General features: G+C 49.6%; 1 protein-coding gene across 4 annotated transcripts in view; it reads left to right on the top strand.

Moving 5' to 3' along the window:
* The window catches only part of KAZN (kazrin, periplakin interacting protein), a 1,227,887-nt gene that overhangs the window by 1,194,735 nt on the left and 12,635 nt on the right, over positions 1-20,517 (top strand). For 3 of the 4 annotated variants that reach the window (XM_005544737.5, XM_065529711.1, XM_015452645.3), the window contains 5 exons: positions 8,180-8,385; positions 8,830-8,948; positions 15,974-16,205; positions 17,915-18,016; positions 18,580-18,746. In XM_005544737.5, the coding sequence (XP_005544794.2) occupies positions 8,180-8,385; positions 8,830-8,948; positions 15,974-16,205; positions 17,915-18,016; positions 18,580-18,746 (826 nt within the window). Of the gene's footprint in view, positions 1-8,179; positions 8,386-8,829; positions 8,949-15,973; positions 16,206-17,914; positions 18,017-18,579; positions 18,747-19,401; positions 19,487-20,517 lie in introns of those variants that run through there. The other variant, XM_065529708.2, reaches the window with a different exon arrangement.

Below are 20,517 nucleotides of genomic sequence, written 5' to 3'. Positions count from 1 at the left end.
TCGGCTCACTGCAACCTCTGCCTCCTGGGTTCAAGCAATTCTCCTGCCTCGGCCTCCCAAGTAGCAAGGATTACAGGTGCCACCCCCGACCCCGCCCCAACCACGCCCGGCTAATTTTTGTATTTTTCGTAGAGACGGGGTTTCACCATGTTGGACAGGCTGGTCTCAAACTCCTGAAATCAGGTGATCCACCTGCCTCGGCCTCCCAAAGTGCTGGGATTACACGCATGAGCTACCATGCCCGGCTGACAAAGAGAAAATTTTAAAAGTAGCTAACAAAAGAACAATTAGGCTTGCAGTGGAATTCTCTTTAGCAGAAATAAAGATCCACGATTATGAAACAATGTCTTCAAAGCGCTAAAACAAAAGCAAACTCTCAACTTAAAACTATGTACCCAGCAAAACCCTCTGAAGTACAAGAGTAAAATAGACTTTCTTCAGATAGACAAAAGTTGTAACAGCTAACTACCAAAACACTTTTAATTGAAAAATCTTTTAAATCATGTTCTTCAGGAATAAGAAAAGTTATTCCAGAAGGAAGGTCTGAGGTACAAGAAGACATGATGAACAAAGAAATTGGTAAACATGTAAGTCAATTATTTTAAGCAAACGTGATCAGTATAAAATAGTCATCATGGCAATGTCTAAATTATGGGGTTTTAAAAGAGGACAGAATTAAAATCCTGGATGTGGTAGCACAGAAGTCAGGAGGAGTGATCTGAATTAATATATTTTAAATCATTCTTACTATTTAGGATAGCATTAGGATATTGAACAACCCTAGGTTTTATTAAGATAAATAGGTATAGTGACTTTTCAAGGGTAATCATTAAGGCCGTGGTTCTAGAACTTGAGAATGCCTCAGAATTATCTGGTGGGTTTTGAAGCAGACCACTGGGCTCCACCCCCAGAGTTTCTGTTCCAGGAGATCTGGGGTACAGTTCTAGAATTTTCATTTCTACCAAATTCCCAGATGTTGCTGATGCTACTAGTCCAGGGGCCACACTTTGAGAACTACAACTACTACACTAAAATCAGAAACATAGAAAGCTTAACTTCCAAACCAACAGAGGGAGAGGGGGAATGGAACGAGAAAACAAACCAAAGAAAAAATAATCTTCCATCCGGACCAGCTCTGTCCAATAGAAACTAATGCAAGCCACATGTGTAACTTTATACCTTCTATTAGCCACATTCGAAGTAAAAAGAAACAGGTGACATGACTTTTAATAATACATTTTATTTAAACTGGTATACCCAAAATATGATCAATATGTTATCAATTTTTAAATGATTATGAGATAGTTTACACTGGTTTTTTTTTTATACTGTCTTCAAATTCTAGTATGTGCTTTGTACTTAAGGCGTTTTTTTTGTTTTTTTTGTTTTTTTGTTTTTTGACAGGGTCTTATTCTTTTGCCCAGGCTGAAGTGCAGTGGCACAATCTCAGCTCACTGCAACCTCCACCTCCTGGGTTCAAGCAATTCTCCTGCCTCAGCCTTCTGAGTAGCTGGGACTACAGTCATGTGCCACCACGCCCGGCTAATTTTTTTTGTATTTTTAGTAGAGACAGGGTTTCACCATGTTGGCCAGGGTGGTCTTGAACTCCTGACCTCAGGTGATCCACCCACCTCGGTGTCCCAAATTGCTGGGATTACAGGCATGAGCCACTACGCCCAGCCCTTAAGGCACTTCTCAATGTGAGCTAGCCACATTACATGTTCAGTAAGCACATGTGGCTTGTAGCTGCCGTACTGGACAGAGCAGTCTGGACAGTAAGTGACATGAGCCCGCAGGGGACAGAGGCCTCCACTCAGTCACCGAGTATCCACTCTATGTCAGACACAAGGCTGAACACTGCACACATCATTTCCTTTCATCCTCACACCATCCTGTGAGTTAAGCGCTCTTATCATCCCCATTTTACAGAGGGGAAAACCGAGGTTGAGAAAATGTGAAACACTTCCATAAGATCATTTGGTTGGTAAGCCACAGAGCTAGGATTCAGACCAAGGGCTCCCATATTCCCGTGCCAACCTCTGAACCTCTAGGCCAGGGGCTTCTCTATGTGATTTTTTGCACTGGGCCGGATAGTAACGATTTTAGGCTTTGTGGGCCTATCTCAACGTCTCAACTCTGCCATTGTAGCGTGAAAGCAGCTTTAAACAATAAATAAACAAATGGGCATGGCTGTGATCCAATAAAACCTTTATTTAGAAAAACAGGAGGGAGGGCTGCATTCGGCCCAGGGGCAGTAGTCTGCTGACCTCGATGCTGGGCCAACAGAATCGCCTCTGTAATGTCTCATTTACGGGAGACCTCAGTGGTCACACTCAGTAGTACTAACATTCTTTGGGGTGGGTGTGTGTGTGCGTGCATATGTGTTGGGGTGGGCGGAAGGATACAGAGCCTCTCATTCCAAAGTCCACAGTTTTTCTAGTTTCTAGAAGGATCCAGAGTGGCTGCCTTTTAGTGGTAGCTTCTCAGACTCCACCAGGGACTCAGCCAGCACCCCCTATGCGGCAGCCCCTCTGCTGAGCAGCCTGGCCATCAACATGAGTTATTCCCGCTCTCAAGACTCAGAAGGAGGGAAATAAAAGCCAGGATTGATGGAATCTGGACATAAAATCTGGCTCTATAATGCCTGCATTTTGGAAACTGCCTTTAATTAATGGTTTATGAACCCAAGGCCCCCCTAGACTCCTCCTAAGCCCTTCTGTCACGTCGTCTCCTTGGCGCTCAGTCCTCAGGGGTGGGGGAAAAGGAGGCGGTGGTGAATAGGGGCGGTGAATAGCTGTCTTGCAGAAACCAAAATATGTGGTTTGCGCACATGAACCCAGCTTGGCCTCTGGCATTCCTAGGGCCTGGACTCCATAAATAATGCGAGCTGTAAAGCCAGCTCCCCTCACTGCCCTGAGGCCTGCTCACTACAGAAAATAACCCACACACACTCACAAAGACACACACGCACATGCACACACGCACTCACACTTGCACACCAGACGTTTGCCTTTTCTGTTTGTCCACGTATCTGTCATTCCCTCTCTGACCCTCGGCTCCCTCTCTCCCTCTCCTCCTTTCAATTTGCCTTTGCATCTTTGTCGCATCTGGGCACCCTCTCTCTCCCCAAACCCTGTTCTTTGAATCTTCCCCTCTTCTGGGGGACTCAGGAGCAGGTGCCAACTTCTGCTCCCATCTCCTTTCTCTCCTTCCCAGGCCCCTTTAGCTGCCTTTCTTGGGAGACGTAGTCAAGGGCTGCAGACACCCCCCGCCCACCCACCTGGGCACAGAACAGACAGATCCACCCGCAACCTCACTGAGAGCCCCACCCCTCCCACCTCGACCAGGTAGGAGTCCAGCAGGGACAGTGAATTTCTGCCCTGCCAGACTGGACAACTAGGAGAACTTCTTCCCTCTGAAGGCACCGAAGCTGTAGCCAGGAATGTAGTGGGAAGGAGGCGGCTGCTGCTGAACTCTAGGTGTGGCCAAACAGTGTCCAGGCCCCGGGAGGGGGGCCCCTTATTGCCAACAATAGCCAGCCTTGACTAAGTGCCTACTGTCAGCCTGAAAAAAAGACATCAGAAAAAATATCTCCTATATGATGAATGTATTTGGGAGTAAGCAAAATGGATTAGACTCTGGAAGCATAGCCGTGGCAAGCTATAGGTGCATCTGGAGAGGGGACAGCAAAGGGAAGCTTTTATTGGCAAAAAAAAAAAAAAAAAAAAAAAAAAAGAGAGAGAGAGAGAAGTTCCCATAAGCTGCTTGGAAACAGACTTCATTGGCTCTGGAGGCTCAACGCTAGAGTTGGCGTCAGTTCATTGGTGGAGATGTCGTTACTGGGCAGTGTTCTTTGGAGAACATCTTATCTGAATTGCTGCAGTTCCAAAGAAGGCATTTCTTGGGGGCTATTTTAGAAAGTCCTTGAGACAGTCCTTATCTCAGACGTGCAAGCATGAGTTCCCCTCCTTCATGCTTTCCCGGCTCTAATTCTTCTGGTTCTGACAAAAGTGATTTCATCCTGGTATCTACAACTTTCACACTCCCATAGCTTCGCATTCAGAGTTTATAACATTCATTTCAAGCTACGAGGCAGATATTCTCATTATTTCCATTTTATATATGGAGAAACGGAGGCTTCAAGAAATCTGCCTGAAGCTGAGGTCTGTTGAACTCCAAAGCCTGGTCCAAATGGACGACATGGGCCGTGTCTTGGAACTTTGGGTAACCAGATCTGGCCACACGTCACCTCTCCTCTTCCCAGAAGCACATAACAGAGGTGAGACTCAGCAAGCGGAATAAGATGCAGTGAAGCCAGCCACGCTGGAGGCCTCCCGGGGGCTCTCAGCTCTCTCCCATCCAGGAAGGATGCCCTGTTTCAGCGCCTGTTCCAATCCCTATAGAACTTGGAGTCCTGTGCCTGATCTGAAAGACTTCCCTGCAAGCCACACCAGTCCTTGGGAGCTGGGCACCAGCACTGGGCGCCGGCCTGCACCCCTGGCCTGACAGCCCTGACACCGGCAGGAACCTGGGGCCCTGGTGGGGTTGCAGAGGCAGCTGCTGCCGTTTCCGCATTCCTGGGCACCATGGCAACAGGAGGTCACTCAAACGGGCACCCCACACAGAGCTCTCTGCAACTTCTGCCATTTCCTTGGGAAAAACAAAGGGCTTGGGGCCACTGAGAAGGGAAACATGATAATGTTGGCAGTGACCTCTCAACCCGTACTTGTCCCAGCACGGACAGCCCTGTCACACTGCCCCCCGCTGAGTCCTCACAGCAGCCCACAGAGGAGGCAGGCAGCAGAGAACAGTACCGGGTCAGCTTTACACAGGGGGAAACTGAGGCACAAGGTGTTTGGGAGATAGGTTTTGGTGGAGATGGGAATGATGGATGAGTGTGTGGTCACCAAGTGGATGCAACCCTTTTCAAAGAGTCCCTCAGGGAGTTTAAAATGGAGAGAGGGAAGGCGTTGTGGGGAGGGAGTTTGTAACTTGAAAAAGTGAGATTTCTAGGCTTTTTTCTCCCCATCAAACATAATACAGTCTATGCAGAAAACTTAGGAGACAGAAAAGTGTGCACACAGTCACAAATCCTCTCACACACTCACACATGCACATTCACACACACACTCGCACAATGACCTATCACTGCTTTCCAGAGACAGACTTTTCCTGTTGATCCATCTAGTACTTTATACATTTTTATATACTAGATTTTATCCATCTAGTGTATTGTATACACATACACGTATATATAATAATTATACACTTTACATCTACATATAATTTTTAAACCACAGTCAGAGTTACACTGTGCCTGCTGTGTTTTTGTTGTTGTTGTTGTTGTTGTTGTTTTTTGCAATGGAGTCTTGCTCTGTCACCCAGACTGGAGTGTAGTGGCACGATTTCGACTCACTGCAACCTCTGCCTCCCAGGTTCAAGCGATTCTCCTGCCTCAGCCTCCCAAGTTGCTCGGACTACAGGCGTGTGCCACCACGCCCAGATAATTTTTTGTAGTTTTAGTAGAGATGGGGTTTCACCGTGTTAGCCAGGATGGTCTCGATCTCCTGACCTTGCAATCCACCTGCCTCCAAAAGTGCTGGGATTACAGGCATGAGCCACTGTGCCCGGCCGTGTTTTCCTTTTTCATTTGGCAATCGGTAGTGGACATTTTCCCCACAAAATTATTCTCCCGTGACAAGAGTGTTTATTCATTGCACATATTCCAACATATTAATGCAGCGTCATTCCTTCAAACAAACTCTCATCAATAACCATTCATATTGCTTCCTAGTTTTTAATTTTTCCAAAGTTTTTATTATAAAACTATACATGTTTACTAGGGAACTTTGAAAATACAGAGACATACAACAAGAAGAAAATAACTATATTCTCCCCAGCACACAAAGGCAGTAACTATGAACATTTGTGTTTACCTATCGTTTTAATTTTGTGTCCTGTCTATTTGGATGGATAAGCATTTTTTTACATCCTTGTAATGATTTATAATATTCAATTTCAGCAGGGTCATTTCTAATCAGAGGTTTTTTTTTTGTTCATTTTTGTAATTTATTTATTTATTTTTTGAGACAGGGTTTCACTCTTGTTGCCCAGGCTAGAGTGCAATGGTGCGATCTCGGCTCACCGCAACCTCCGCCTCCCGGGTTCAAGCGATTCTCCTGCCTCAGCCTCCCAAATAGCTGGGATTACAGGCACGTGCCACCACCCAGGCTAATTTTGTATTTTTAGTAGAGATGGGGTTTCTCCACGTTGGTCAGGCTGGTCTCGAACTCCCAACCTCAGGTGATCCACCCGCTTCAACCTCCCAAAGTGCTGGGATTACAGGCATGAGAGCCCCTGTGCCCGGTCAATCAGAGGTATATTTAAATACTTGTCATTTCTCAAGGTATTGAGTTGGTCTGTTTGGGTGTGTGTTTGTTTTGTTTTGTTTTGTTTTGTTGTTTTGTTTTGAGATGGGGTCTCAGTCTGTCACCCAGGCTGGAGTGCAGTGGTATGATTTTGGCTCACTATAACCTCCGCCTCCCTGGCTGAAAAGATCCTCCTGCCTCAGCCTCCTGAGCAGCTGGGACCCCAGGCACACGCCACCACACCCGGCTAATTTTTTTGTATTTTTGGTAGAGATGGGGTTTCACTATGTTGCCCAGGCTGATCTCAAACTCCTGAAACTCAAGCATTCTGCCCACCTCATCCTCCCAAAGTGCTGGGATTACAGGCGTGAGCTACCGCACCTGGCTTGTTTAGGTTTTTATTGAACCCTGTTTTAGAGAGATTCTTTTTGCCTCTCAATTGAGTCTCCATAACGTGAACTTTGCATATTTACCAGGCGTTGATGCAACCAACCATATATAGAAGAGTGGGGTTAGAAAATGTTAGTGGATGAACTTTTTTTTTTTTTTTTTTGGTCTGTGAGGGCCATTCCAGAAACAGCTTTCAGCGTATGAAGGAATGGAGCTGGGTTCCATTTATCCTACAAAAATAAATCACCCAGTTGCCCAAAGACGACGGCCGCTGTGTTGTTTACAATAGTGAAAAATTGGAAACAACCTCCATGTCCATCAGTAGGAGGCAGGTGACATAAATTATGGAGCCTCCTTCTGATGAATCCTGCACCGTCCAAAGGTACTGCAGGTCTCTATGGAGATGGAACGATCTCTTCCACAGCGAAAGTGAACAGGCATATCACAAATGCACACACCTCAAATGCACGCACCCCGGAAGCAAGCGGGTCTGTGTGTGTTTGTAAGTATGGCTTTTCTGTATCCCAAAGAGTATTTAACAGCTGCTGTCTCTAGGTGGTGTCAATCGAGAAAAAGGATGAGACAGGTCTCAGTCATTTTAGGAGGTGTATTTATCAAAGTTAAGGACGCGCGCCCGGGAGACAGGTCTATGCCTTTCTCTGAAGATGATTTTGTGGGCTCCAAATTTAAAGGGGAAAGGATATTGAGAAGTATACAGTTTCATGTAAGAGGGGGTTGGGGGAAATAATCATTCATGCCTTTGTCTGGCCCAGTGAATCTGCATTTTTACATAAGGTAACATAGACAGATGCGGAAAATGCAGGGAATTGACGTTTTTACATAAGATAAAGATAAATGGGACAGGAGAATAATCAGATATGCATTTGTGCCAGGTGAGCAGAGGGGTGAATACTGTGTAAAGATAAGCTATCCATTTATATTGCCATGGTGAATTTTAACAGAAATGCTTTAGGGTAAATATCTCGAAGCTCACTAGGAATTTCTTTGTGGGCAAAATCTGAGGGAGGTGTGCAGCTGTTTATCTTGTAGCCATCTTATTTAGGAACCAAAATGGGGAGGCAGGTTTGTGTGACCCAGTTCCCAGCTTGACTTTTCCCTGTGGTTTGATGAGTTTGGGGTCCCAAGATCTGTTTTCTTTTCACAGTCACATGGGGTGATCGTCATTTTCTGTTTTATTTTTTTTCTGGGATAAGCTTTTCTGCTTTTCTTTTCATAGATTACTTTTGTAATGGGGACAAGGGCAGAAAAACAAAAACACCAAAACCACTTTGATTTTGAAAGAAGAAATGCATGGCGGGAGGACGTCCACACCGTCCTCTGCCTCCCGGGGGTGCAGCCTGCCCAGCCCCTGCCCCCCGGCAACCTCATCCCCCAACATGGCCTGCACTTGTGTGTTGCAGACTCGGACAGCCAGTGCAGCCCCACGAGGCAGAGCCTCAGCCTGTCGGAAGGCGAGGAGCAGATGGACCGGCTGCAGCAGGTGGAGCTGGTGAGGACCACCCCTATGTCCCACTGGAAGGCGGGCACCGTCCAGGCCTGGCTGGAGGTGGTGATGGCCATGCCTATGTACGTCAAGGCCTGCGCGGAGAACGTGAAGAGCGGGAAGGTAGGCAACTCCGGGCCCCCTGTGAGACGCCCCCCACGCCCTCTGTGAACTTTATGCACCCGGAAGTTGGCCTGCCCCCCACTCCTACCCTGGAGTCAGGGGAAGGTGCAATCTAGGAGCTAGCCAATGCAGTCGGTCTCCGATGTCCCTCCTCAATCATTGTGCCTCCCTGGCAAGGCAGAGAGCCTTTCTGAGCCTCAGCTGCCTCATCCTGAAAAGGGACCCAAGCTTCCTTTACCTGCCAAAGGGAAAGGGCTCTTTCTGCCTGAACAGGGATTCCGCCCCACGTCAGAGTTGCAGAGGTTTTCACGTGCACTGGCCCCACTGTATGAAAGGTGGGCGGGAGATGGCGAAGGACCCCCATGCCAACAGACCCCCTCTAGGGCAGGAACCCTGCTGGCAGCTGTCCCAGCCCCCATATGACACTCCCTCCCTGGGGGGCAGGTGCTGCTGAGCCTGAGTGACGAGGATCTGCAGCTGGGCCTGGGTGTATGCAGCTCTCTGCACCGGCGCAAGCTGCGCCTGGCCATCGAGGACTACCGTGACGCCGAGGCAGGCCGCAGGTGAGCCCACCACGAGGGGCCCCAAGGGAGGAGAGAGAAAAGTCATCCTGAGGCCTTTGGTCACACAGGTTGGGTGAGCAGGGCACTATGGGCTGGGCTGGTGGTGGGGGACATCAGGGTGTGACTAAGATGGTCTGGGGATGCCCAGATGAAGGGACTTGGGCACACCCCAGCCCTGCTCTGGGCCAGCCCCGTCCATACAGAGACAGACACATGGGGAGACCAGAGGCCCCAAAGGTCCTAGTACACCCGCAACCAATGTGGGAGCCTCACAAGCCCCTCAGCACTCCTCTGTCTCCCCGGACCAGCCCAAGCGGTTCTGCACACCGGGCCGCAATGGTGTCTGCTCCTGGCTCTTACCATTCCAGGGTGAGGAAAGTCGGTGCAAGGCAGAGCCGAGGCAGGCAGAGATCAAGCAGACATGAGCGGGCTTAGTGAAACCTCTCCCATAGAGGAGCGGGCCGGGCGGAGGGGGCTTCTCTTAGCAAGCATACCTGGGAGTGGCCGCAGGGCCTTCCCATAAGGTGTACCCCTGCAGGCCACCTACCCCCACCTCTCATACCACTCCTGCTCTGCGTCCCGCCTGCCTGCCTCTCTCCCGACACTCTGTGAGCAAAATTTGTAGAGCAGGGGCAGCTACAGGGTAAAGGGAAGGAACCCCCACCCCCACGCCGCCCCACCCCGTTCTGAGAATGTGGAGAGGGGAGGAACTTGCTTTGTAAATCTGACACTTCTGTTTTGCATAATTACGTCCTTCACTGGTTTCTCCATCATTTTTGTGTAGTTAATTAATCAAACCTGGTGGTGTGTGCTATAATTTGCAGAAGCAGCTTAGGGGATTTTTTTTTAGAAACAGGGTTTGGAGTGGAAAATCGGCTGGTTTGAAAGCAGGAAAACCAAATCCATATGTGTGCAGGAGAGGGGCCCTTGGCATGACTCTAGGGTGGCAGGAAGTACTGAGGTGAGACGGGATCAGAAAGTTAGGGAGCAACTCAGAGCAAGACGGCGCCAGGCCTCATTGGCACCATCAGGACGCTGGCTCGTCTGAGACAGGGCTGGGCTGAGGGATGAGGAGGGGGCCATGAGGGCAACCCCTGCTGGGCTGTCCCTCCTGAGGGTCCCAAAAGCACCTTACACTCAGCGCCCACCTCCTAACCAGTTCCATGCCAGAATCCCCTAAAGCCATCCCCGAATCCCCTCATCGTCTTTGGTCACCCAAGTTGGAAATCCCTCCTGCCCCCTTGCCCCACAACCAGCAGGGTCCATAAACACTACCTGTGTTCATTGAACAGGGTGGGGATGACTGCTTCACCTCTCGAAAACTTGAGGAGTCTGGGCTACTGCCTGGGTTCCCCCTAAATGGGGCTGTCTTAGTCTGCTTGGGCTGCCACAACAAAATGCCACCACCTGGGTTGCTTAGACAACAACTTATGTCTCACAGTTCTGGATGCTGGAAGTCCAAGATCGGGATGCCAGCGTGGTTGGGACCTGGGGAGGGCTCTCTTCCTGGCTTGCAGAAGGCAACCTTCTTGCTGTGTCCTCACATGGGGAAGAAGGAAGGGGGATGGGGAGAGAGTAATGTCTCTGATCTCTTCCTGTAAGGACAATAATCCCATCAAGAAGAGCACCCCTATGACCTCATCTAATCACCTCCCAAAGGCCCCAGACCCAAATACCATTACATTGAAGGTTAGGATTTCAGCATATGAATTGGGGAGGGGGAGGGCGGAGGGAAACATTTAATCCCTAACAGTGGTACCCCGTTAACCTCCAGAAACCAGGAGTCTGTGGTCCCAGGGATCATGGAACCCAGCCCTTAGACACCCATAGGGCTTCCTGGAGGAGGCAGAGGCCTTATTTCAAGTTTTCTATTCCCAGTGGGAATCTGGCCCGTCTCCAGTTTACCACATGACCTTGCCCTCTCTGGGACTGTTTTCCCACCTGAGAAGTGAACAGAATTAAATTAGGACAGTGGTTTTTAAACTTTTGAAGATCATGGCCACTTTAAGAATCTAATAAGTGCTTTTGACACTTTCTCTAGAAGAAATACACAAAACTTCACAACTTTTCACTGCATTGGGTTGGTGGGTGGGACTCTGGCCCACCCACTTTCAGGGGTCTGTGGACTTGGGGGTAAGAACTCTAAATGAGTTCATCTTTGAGACCATTTTCAGCCATGACATCTTGTGTGACCATGGGCATGATGTTTTCCTCTCTGGGACTGGTCACCTTATCTACAAAATATCAATGACAAAACCCACCAACCCCTTGCCAACCCATCATCCTCTTATGGATACCATTTTATTTACCTCACAACATCAATGCAGGATAGACATGCTTACTCCCATTTTAAAGATGGAGAAGGCCGGATACGATGGCTCATGCCTGTAATCCCAACACTTTGGGAGGCTGAGGCAGGTGGATCATCTGACATCAGGAGCTCAAGACCAGCCTAACCAACATGGTGAAACCCCGTCTCTACTAAAAATACAAAAATTGGCAGGCATGGTGGTGGGCATCTGTATTCCCAGCTACTCAGGAGGTTGAGGCGGAGAGTTGCTTGAACCCAGGAGGCAGAGGTTGCAGTGAGCCGGGACTGCATCATTGCACTCCAGCCTGGGTGACAAGAGCAAAACTCCGTCTCAAAAATAAAGTTGGCGAAAATTAGATGTAGAGAAATCATGAGCATAAAGTCACACTACAAAAAACCTGACTTCAAAGTCAGTTGCCTTTCCAGTATCCCGTGCGGCCTTTGTGTTAAAAACAAGAACAGTGACAGCTTCTATTACTACTGTTTATGGAACTCTAGGTGTGTCCCAGACCCTGGGTTAAGGGCTTCGCATTCTCCTCTCTTTTAGTCCCTACAACTCCATGAGGCAAGCACGATTCTCCCCACTTTACAGAGGAGAAAACGGAGACCCAGAGGTTTAAGGTCCCAGAGCTAAAAAGTAATAGAACCAGAACAGCCTCCTGTTTTCCGTGCTGTGCTGTGACCCAGACAATATCTAAATTTTGTGCCTGTTTTCAGATTTCAGAGTCTAATCTGGCTCCAGTCTAGGGACGGGACAGTGACAAATTTTATAAAATGTCTGAATTCCTTTTAAAATCATGCTGTTTTATTCAACTTGGGCTCTTACAATAAATAGCTCAAACCAACAGCTGGGAACATATCACCAAGCTGAGGCCCCATGGGGACACCATTAATGAAAAGAGAACATTTCTGAAGGGCAGGAGCACATTAATTGTGGGCACGCAGATGGAGATTGCTGATTATGGATGGGCCTCTCTTGAGTAGGTTAAGTGGGGTGTCCCCTCCCCAGCTCTCCACCGCAACTCTTGTTGCACCATTGATTTGCTGACCAAACTCTTGCCTCAGAAAGGAGAGGAGGCCATTCTAGTCTCCATCAAACCTGGGCCAGTGGCATCTGACTCAGAGGGCTGTGGGCTCCAACTCCTGCCCAAGAGAAGGGTCCTTCTCTACAAGGCTGAGGCTGGCCCTTGAGGGACTGGGAGGGGGACAGCCCCAGGACCTTTTCATCCTAGAAGGGAGGTAGTCTTGGACCAGAAGGTTCCAGTTCAGGAGCTCCAGCTGGGCAGCCTCCAGGTGGACTGGGGCAGATGACCTGCTCACCCAGCCCTGCTCTGTCATCCACACATTCAACTATGAGACAAACACTGGTGAGTGTGAACTCTGAGCCTGAAGGGACCCTGGACATTCACAGATAAGCCAACCCCGAGTCCTGCCCGCCAGGAACTGACCACCCAGTGAGACAGCTGGCCAGATGCGTAACCATGAACTACAATGTGACTGGTCCAGGGATGGGGACTCCCAGGGGCTTTCAGCACAGAGAAGGGCTCCTGACCCAGCATGACGTCTTGGAAGGCTTCCAGGAGCCCAGACGTGTCTGCAGAGTCCATAGGAGTTCACCGGAGAAATAGGGTGGGGTAGAGAACAGGCCCGGAGACAAGGGGAGTCCGGCAGACCCAAGTGGTTCTGGGAGGCTGATGGGCAGAGGGAAGGAGAGTGAAACCAAGCTGCAAGCCCATCCTCCGCTTAGCCATTCTTCCAGCAAGCATTCAATCAGTGTCTAGTGTGCGCGTAGCACTGTGCTGTTGGGCAATGAACACAGTTTCTGTCCTCACAGAGCTTATCTGCTAAGGTGGGAAAGACAGAAAATAAACTAGTGGCCAAACCAGTTAATTGCTAAGATTCAATGTGTGATTAGAGCTTTGAAGGAAAGCACTAGGGACAGTGAGCAGACTTGGGGGCAACTTAAGACAGCAAATTCAGAGAAAAGGGAGATTGGATGCCCAAGGGATGAGGAGGGGTGAGCCCTGGGCAGGGCTGGGAGGAGCCGGACCAGGGAGGGGAATGCGGGGTGAAGAGCTTCGTGCCTCCAGGAAATGGCCCCCAGGAGCCCAAGCCCCATGTGCATTGGGGGAGGGGAAGTCAGCCAGGGCCGTTCGCGGGTGACCCTTGTGGGCCACTCAAAGGACTTGCGATTTTATTCCTGCAAAGAGAAGCCACAGAGTGTTAAGCAGGGCACTGCAGGATCAGGCTGACATTTTTAAAGGACCCCCTGGCGGTCCTGGTGGGGTGTGGAATAGAAGGAAAGCAAAGGTGGGAAATGGGGGACGGCCGGGGACAGTGGCAGAAACCCACACCAGAGATGGCTGCAGCCTACAGCTGGAAAAGGAGAGAAGGGGACGGAGGATGCACTGACCAGAGTGACCGATAGACAAGGATGGGCTATCAGCTTGGGAGCTGGGTGACAGAGAAGGGCCTCTGGGTGATGGTGACACTGACAGTGAAGGGGAACAACTGAGCCATTAAGTATGACATGTCTGTGACAGCCAGGCGGCGTTAAGAGGGCAGCTAGAGGCTAAGAGAGGAAAGGGCTCAGAAAAGAGCCCAGAGCTTAGATGCTCAGAAGAGAGTGGAGAATTTGGGAGTCCTCCCTCAAGGGTGCCTTCCAGAGCCTTGGAGATGGGTAATACAGAGACAGGAGTGCCTGGAGAAAGAGGGGAGGGGGTTAGGAGGGAAGAGGAGCCCACTGTATGGCAGCATGTACTCCAGCAGGGTGATCACAGCAGGCTCAATGCATATCCAGGCATGAAGGCAGGAAGGACAGAGAGGACCCATCCAAGACCCTCAGCAGGAGGGTGGTGTGACCAGCTGTCTCTGGCTGCTGCCCCAGGAGCAGGATGGAGTGGCTTTGCAAGCCCACCACTGTCCCTTTCACATACACCTCTGTCCCTTTGTGGCCCCCTGCACCTCCCACTTAGACCAATGCTCTCCCACCTGTCAGACCTGGGGCATTTTGCAAAGTCCCTTGCAGGTGGGATGTGGTGACCCTCGTTCCTTCTGCAAGGCTGCCACTGTGTGGCGAGCAGCGGAATGACAGCCAGGTATAGCCACACTTTCACCCGCTTGAAAATTCAAGCACTTGTGCACCTGCTGCATACGTGGTACAGGGGTCTTTCTTTCTTTCTTTTCTTTCTTTCTTTCTTTCTTTCTTTCTTTCTTTCTTTCTTTCTTTCTTTCTTTCTTTCTTTCTTTCTTTCTTTCTTTCTTTCTTTCTTTCTTTCTTTCTTTCTTTCTTTCTTTCTCTCTTTCTTTCTCTCTTTCTTTCTCTTTCTTTCTTTCCTTCCTTCCTTCCTTCTTTCTCTCTTTCTCTCCCTCCCTCCCTCCCTACCTCTCTCCTTTCTTTCTTCCTTTCTTTCTTTCTTTCTTTCTTTCTTTCTTTCTTTCTTTCTTTCTTTCTTTCTTTCTTTCTTTCTTTCTTTCTTTCTTTCTTTCTTTCTTTCTTTCTTTCTTTCTTTCTTTCTTTCTTTCTTTCTTTCTTTTTGAGAGAGAGTCTCGCTCTGTGGCCCAGGATGGAGTTCAGTGGCGCGATCTCAGCTCACTGCAACCTCTACCTCCCAGGTTCATGCCATTCTCCTGCCTCAGCCTCCCGAGTAGCTGGGACGACAGGCGCCCGCTGCCATGCCCGGCTAATTTTTTGTGTTTTTTTAGTAGAGATGGGGTTTCACCGTGTTAGCCAGGATGGTCTCAATCTCCTGACCTCGTGATCCGCCCGCATCGGCCTCCTAAAGTGCTGGCATTACAGGCATGAGCCACCGTGCCTGGCCGGTACAGGGGTCATTTCTATGTGGGGCACAAGGAAATCTGAGACCTGGCAGTGCAGTGGTAAGACAGAGGGTTTGTAATCAGTCAAATGTGGACTTTAATTCTGACTCCAAGATGGGCCACTGTGTGGCTCTAGGCAAAGTTGGAACATCCCATCTGTAGAGTGAGGACGGCAGCTTTGCCTTCTTCACGCATGATTAGGACCTGCCTGGCCCACCTGAGTGGACACCCAACATCCCCGAAACAGGAAAACAGACCGCAGAGCACTGGGGAGGGATGCGCCGATCAGGTGGGCCAAGCCCAGGCTTTGTGGGTCTTGGGGATGCTGTGGAGGCCCCCAGGGAAACGAGGGGGGCTTAGGTGGAGGAGTGGGGTCCCCAGAGGTGCTGCCTCCCACCATACATGGCCCTTCTGCTCCCCACCCCTGCGCCTTCTCACACTCGCTGCGTCTGTGTGTGGGATTCTCTCTTCCTGTTCCCTTCCGTTTGTTTCTCTGTTGATCCCTTTCTGTTCTTGAGTCTCGGTCTCTCTGTCTCTCTCCCTCCCTCTTCTTCTTGGTTCTTCTCTATCTCCCTCTGCTACTTTCTCTCAATCTCTCTCTCTCTCCTTCTCTGTCTCTTTCTCTCTTTGTTCTCTCTTTCTGTGTCTCTTTCTCTCTCTCCGTCTCCCTCCTCCATCCACCTCTCTCCCCATCTCTGCTCTTTCTGTCTCTTTATCTTTTTTCCCTCTTGATCTCTCGGCTCCATCCCTGTCCATGTCTGTCTCTGTGGATCTCTTGGTACTCCCCCCACCCCATTGCTTTTCCTCTCTCTGCATCTCCACCCATCTCTGCCAGTCCCTTTGTTTCTGCTGCCTTTCCCCACCCATCCACTCTCTGGCTGTGTCTCCTCCTCAGCCTGTCCAAAGCTGCCGAGCTGGACCATCACTGGGTGGCCAAGGCCTGGCTGAATGACATCGGCCTGTCCCAGTACTCCCAGGCCTTCCAGAACCACCTGGTTGATGGGCGGATGCTGAATTCCCTGATGAAGCGAGACCTGGAGAAGCACCTGAACGTGTCCAAGAAGTTCCACCAGGTCAGCATCCTGCTGGGGATCGAGCTGCTGTACCAAGTGAACTTCAGCAGGGAGGTGAGGACCGGGGCGCGGGGCAGGGGTGCCTTCCACTGCCTGCCCCTCCCCCCTTGGCATCTACTGTCTGTTCATCTGTCCACCCACCAGCCATCTATCCATCTGTCCACCCATCCACCCATCATCCAGCCATCCAGGGTCTATTGATCATCTGTCCATCCATCTACCTATCCATCCATCATCCAGCCATCCAGCGTCTATTGATCATCTGTCCATCCATCTACCTATCCATCCATCATCCAGCCATCCAGCGTCTATTGATCATCTGTCCATCCATCTACCTATCCATCCATCATCCAGCCAGCCAGCCAGCCATCTTCTCTTCCTCCTTCTTTCCAACAACCCCCTATTGGGCATGGGCCAGGCACTGTGCTCAGTGCAGGGGAAATGGGAGCCCTCATCCTTGGAGAGCTAACAGCTTACCAGAGAGAACCACAAGGAAGCTGGTGGTGCCAATATTGTGGGAGATTGTCCCCATGAGGGAAGCCCAGGGCTTTATGAATACCCAGGAAAGATACACATACTATGTATACCCACAAAAATTAAAATAAAAAAATTTTAAGTGTTTGCTGTTTTTAAAAAAAAAAAAAAAGAGGAAAGAAAAAAGAAAACCCAGAGAAGCAGCCTCCAGCAGGCTCAGGGACGGCTCCCCAGAGATAGCAACGACTAAATCGAGACCCGAAGGAGGAACCCCAGGGATCAGTAGAAGACATGAGGGGAAAAGCAGCTCAGCAGAGGGAACAGCGTGGGGAAGGCCCGGAGGACTGATCCGTGGCAGCAGACTTGCTGAGAGTCCCATTGGGTGGGGTGCTGGCTTTCAGGTGGGAGGTGGTGCGGGTTGCTGCAGAGGTCACCAGGGGCCTGAGCTGCTGGGTACTGTGGGGCTGGTAGTCCAGGCAGCTGACTTTTCTTAGAGTGATGTCAGAGCCCAACAATACAGGGGCAGAAGAGGGACAGAAGAGGGGACCCTCCGGCCCTTTGTCCCCCTTCTCAAACACCAACTGAAAAGCATTTGCTGTGTACCTACTGTGTGCACTGGGGTCAGTCCCTGTGGGACCCAGGGAAGCCTGTGATATGGCGGCGGGGTGGTGAGAGAGGACTTGGAATCAGCCAAACATGGGTTTTCATTCAGACCCCAAGATGTGCCACTGTGTGGCTCTGGGCAAAGTCAGAGTTTCCTGTTTTTGGAGCAAAGACAGCAGCAGTGCCTTCCCCATGCCACACTGAGGACAGGGAGTGACAAGGACACGGGCCCTGGCCTCAGTCCCCAGTCTGCCAAGGAGGCATACATGGGAGATCATAGCAGTTACATGTAAAAAGAAGTGCAGGGGCCGGGCCTGGTGGCTCACACCTGTGATCCCAGCACTTTGGGAAGCCAGGGTGGGTAGATCATAAACAAGGTCAGGAGTTCGAGATCAGCCTGGCCAACTTGGTGAAACCCCATCTCTACTAAAAATACAAAAAGAAAGTAGCCTGGTGTGGTGGTTGGTGCCTGTAATCCCAGCTACTCAGGAGGCTAAGGCAGGAGAATTGCTTGAACCTGGGAGGCGGGGGTTGCAGTGAGCAGAGATTGCACCACTGCACTTCAGCCTGGGTGACAGAGCAAGACTCTGTCTTGGGGGAGAAAACAGGTGCGGGGAGCCCCCATTCCACACATGGCCTCTGCGTGAACCCTTGTCCCTCCAAGTGATCCACTGTCTCCCCACAAGGCCCTCCAGGAGCGCCGGGCCCGCTGCGAGACGCAGAACATTGACCCCGTGGTGTGGACCAACCAGCGGGTGCTCAAGTGGGTTCGAGACATCGACCTGAAGGTGAGGGTGATGGCGGAGGTCAAGATGGCTCTCAAATACATGCAAATCCCATGCAAATCTATGTGCAAATCTATATGCAAATCTGCACACAAATCAATACGCAGATCTCATGCAAATCAATGGGCAAATCCCACACAAATTAATTTCCCCTTTGTGTGGCCTGCAGCATCTTAACCCAGGCCCAGCAAGAATTACCTGCCTCCTGTCACTCAGGAGGAGGGAACTGCTGACCTCCCAAATAGAAGCCCCGTGTCATGATGTTTTTCTCACACGGGGTAGGGAGGCTGTGCCAGCCCCACTCTCCTAAGCAACTGTGGGGTTGAGATTCATTTAACAAATATTGATGACTTCCTGCTAGGGTCAGGGGCCATCTCAGTAACAGGAGGTCCCTGCCCTTGTGGCTCTAAAAAACTGGGGAGGGGTTCATCTTCACCAGCAAATTAACTGGTCCCCAGGGGGTCAAGCCCTTGCTGTTGGGGACAGAGCCCCACTTGGAATTGTGGCCCCCTCAGGTCAGCAGCATGGCCACTGCAGGCTAACAAGCCCCCTGCCTTTGCCCCCAGGAGTATGCAGACAACCTGACCAACAGCGGCGTCCATGGGGCTGTGCTGGTGCTGGAGCCGACATTCAATGCTGAGGCCATGGCCACTGCCCTGGGCATCCCCAGTGGGAAACACATCCTCCGGAGACACCTGGCAGAGGAGATGAGCACCGTCTTCCACCCAGCCAAGTGAGCACGGGTGGGGCTCTGGCTGCTGGCTACAGTACAGCTCAGTGCTTTGGAGGCAGATGGTCCAGCTCCCCATCCTGGCCCATCACTTACGGCCTCTCATTTGTTCTTTGCACCATGGTGGTCTCCTTTTACAGATCAGGAAACCAAGACTCAGAGAAGCAAAGTGCTTTCGCCCGAAGGTCATAGACTAGAAAGAGGTAGAGGAGCAGTCAGATGTTGAATTAAGTGTATATTAAATCCAAACACACCCAGGTGTTTAGAGAAGAGACAGCAAGCAGTGCACGTGTAAGGAAAGGCCACGTGCAGGTGGAGTGTAGCTGGGAGGACTTGCATTGGCCTAATAGGTTGAGTTGGTTGGTCCAGGTGGGGCAACTGTGGGGACAAAGGTTTGGAGTCAGCAATGAGCATATTAATGATGCTTATGGACCAGGTGAGCAGACCACATCAGCCCACCTGTCCTAGTATCCTCATCTGAAAAGTGACCAGAGAATGAACACCTGGGCTTAAACCGGTCCCCATCCCAGTGGATTCTCTTCTTAAAATGATGCACTTAGGGTTAGATGACCATTTATTGAACACTTGCTGTGTGAACTATCTAATTTCATCCTCCTGGCAACGTCAAGAGATCAGTAGCACTATCCCTCCTTTACAGATGGAGAAACTTCTTCAAAGGTACCAAGCTATGTGCTCAAGATACACAGCTAGTAAGTGGCAAATCCTAGATTTGACCTTTATTCTATCAATATGGTGTATTATATTGATTGAATCTCATATGTCAAACCAACCTTGCATTCCTCAGATAAATTTCACTTGGTCACAGTGTATAATCCTTTTCATATATTGCTGGATTAACTTTGTTAGTATTTTGTTGGAAAAAAATTGCATCTATCTTTACAAGGGATATTGGTCTATGGTTTTCCCTCTGTGTGACGTTTTTGTCTGATTTTGTTATTAGGGTAATAAAGGCCTCATAGCATGAATTAGGAAGTATTCTCCCCTTTTCTGGTTTTTGGAAAAGCTTGGAAGGTTTGGTGTTCATTATTCTTTAGACATTTGGTAGAATTCACCGGTGAAGGCCATCTGGTCTTAGGCTTTTCTTTCTGGGAAGCTTTTTGACTTCTAATTCAATCTCTTCACTTGTTAGAGGTCTATTCAGATTTTCTATTTCTTCTTGAGGCAGTTTCAGTAGCTTATATTTTTCTAGGATTTTGTCCATTTCATCTAGGTTAGCTTATCTGGTGGCATGCAATTGATCATATACTTTTTATCTTATAATGCCTCTTATATGTAAAGTTGGTAGTCATATTCTCTCATTCACTCACTCCTGGTTTTAGTGATCTGAGTTTGAATTTTGTTCTTTTTTTTTTTTTTTTTAATCAGCCTATCTAAAGGTTTGTTGATTTTGTTGACAGAGCCCAGATTTGACCATGGGACTCTCTAACGCAGGCCTGAGTGCTAAACCCCCAAACCACGTGGAGTCTTAGGGAGCAGCTGGACCACTCCCCATGTTATGCAGGTGGGGAAACTGAGGCTTAAGGAAAAATTGTGCATGTATGGCAGGGTCCAGGTGTCCTGGGCTGCTCTTCCCTACTGGCAGGCTGACACCCAAGCTGTTCTCAAAGTGAGGCCCACAGACCCCTGCAGCAGAATCACTGAAGCTATTGTAAAATGCAGATTCCGTGGTCCTGCCTCAGACTTGCAGGACCAGTATCTGCTGACAGAACACAGGGATCTACATTTTTAGCATTTTGGGGTGGTTCTTACGGAG

Source organism: Macaca fascicularis, chromosome 1, assembly GCF_037993035.2.
Source record: "Macaca fascicularis isolate 582-1 chromosome 1, T2T-MFA8v1.1".
Taxonomy (NCBI): Eukaryota; Metazoa; Chordata; class Mammalia; order Primates; family Cercopithecidae; genus Macaca; species Macaca fascicularis.
Note: the sequence above shows the minus strand (reverse complement) of the source record. Positions and strands in the feature narration are given on the sequence as shown.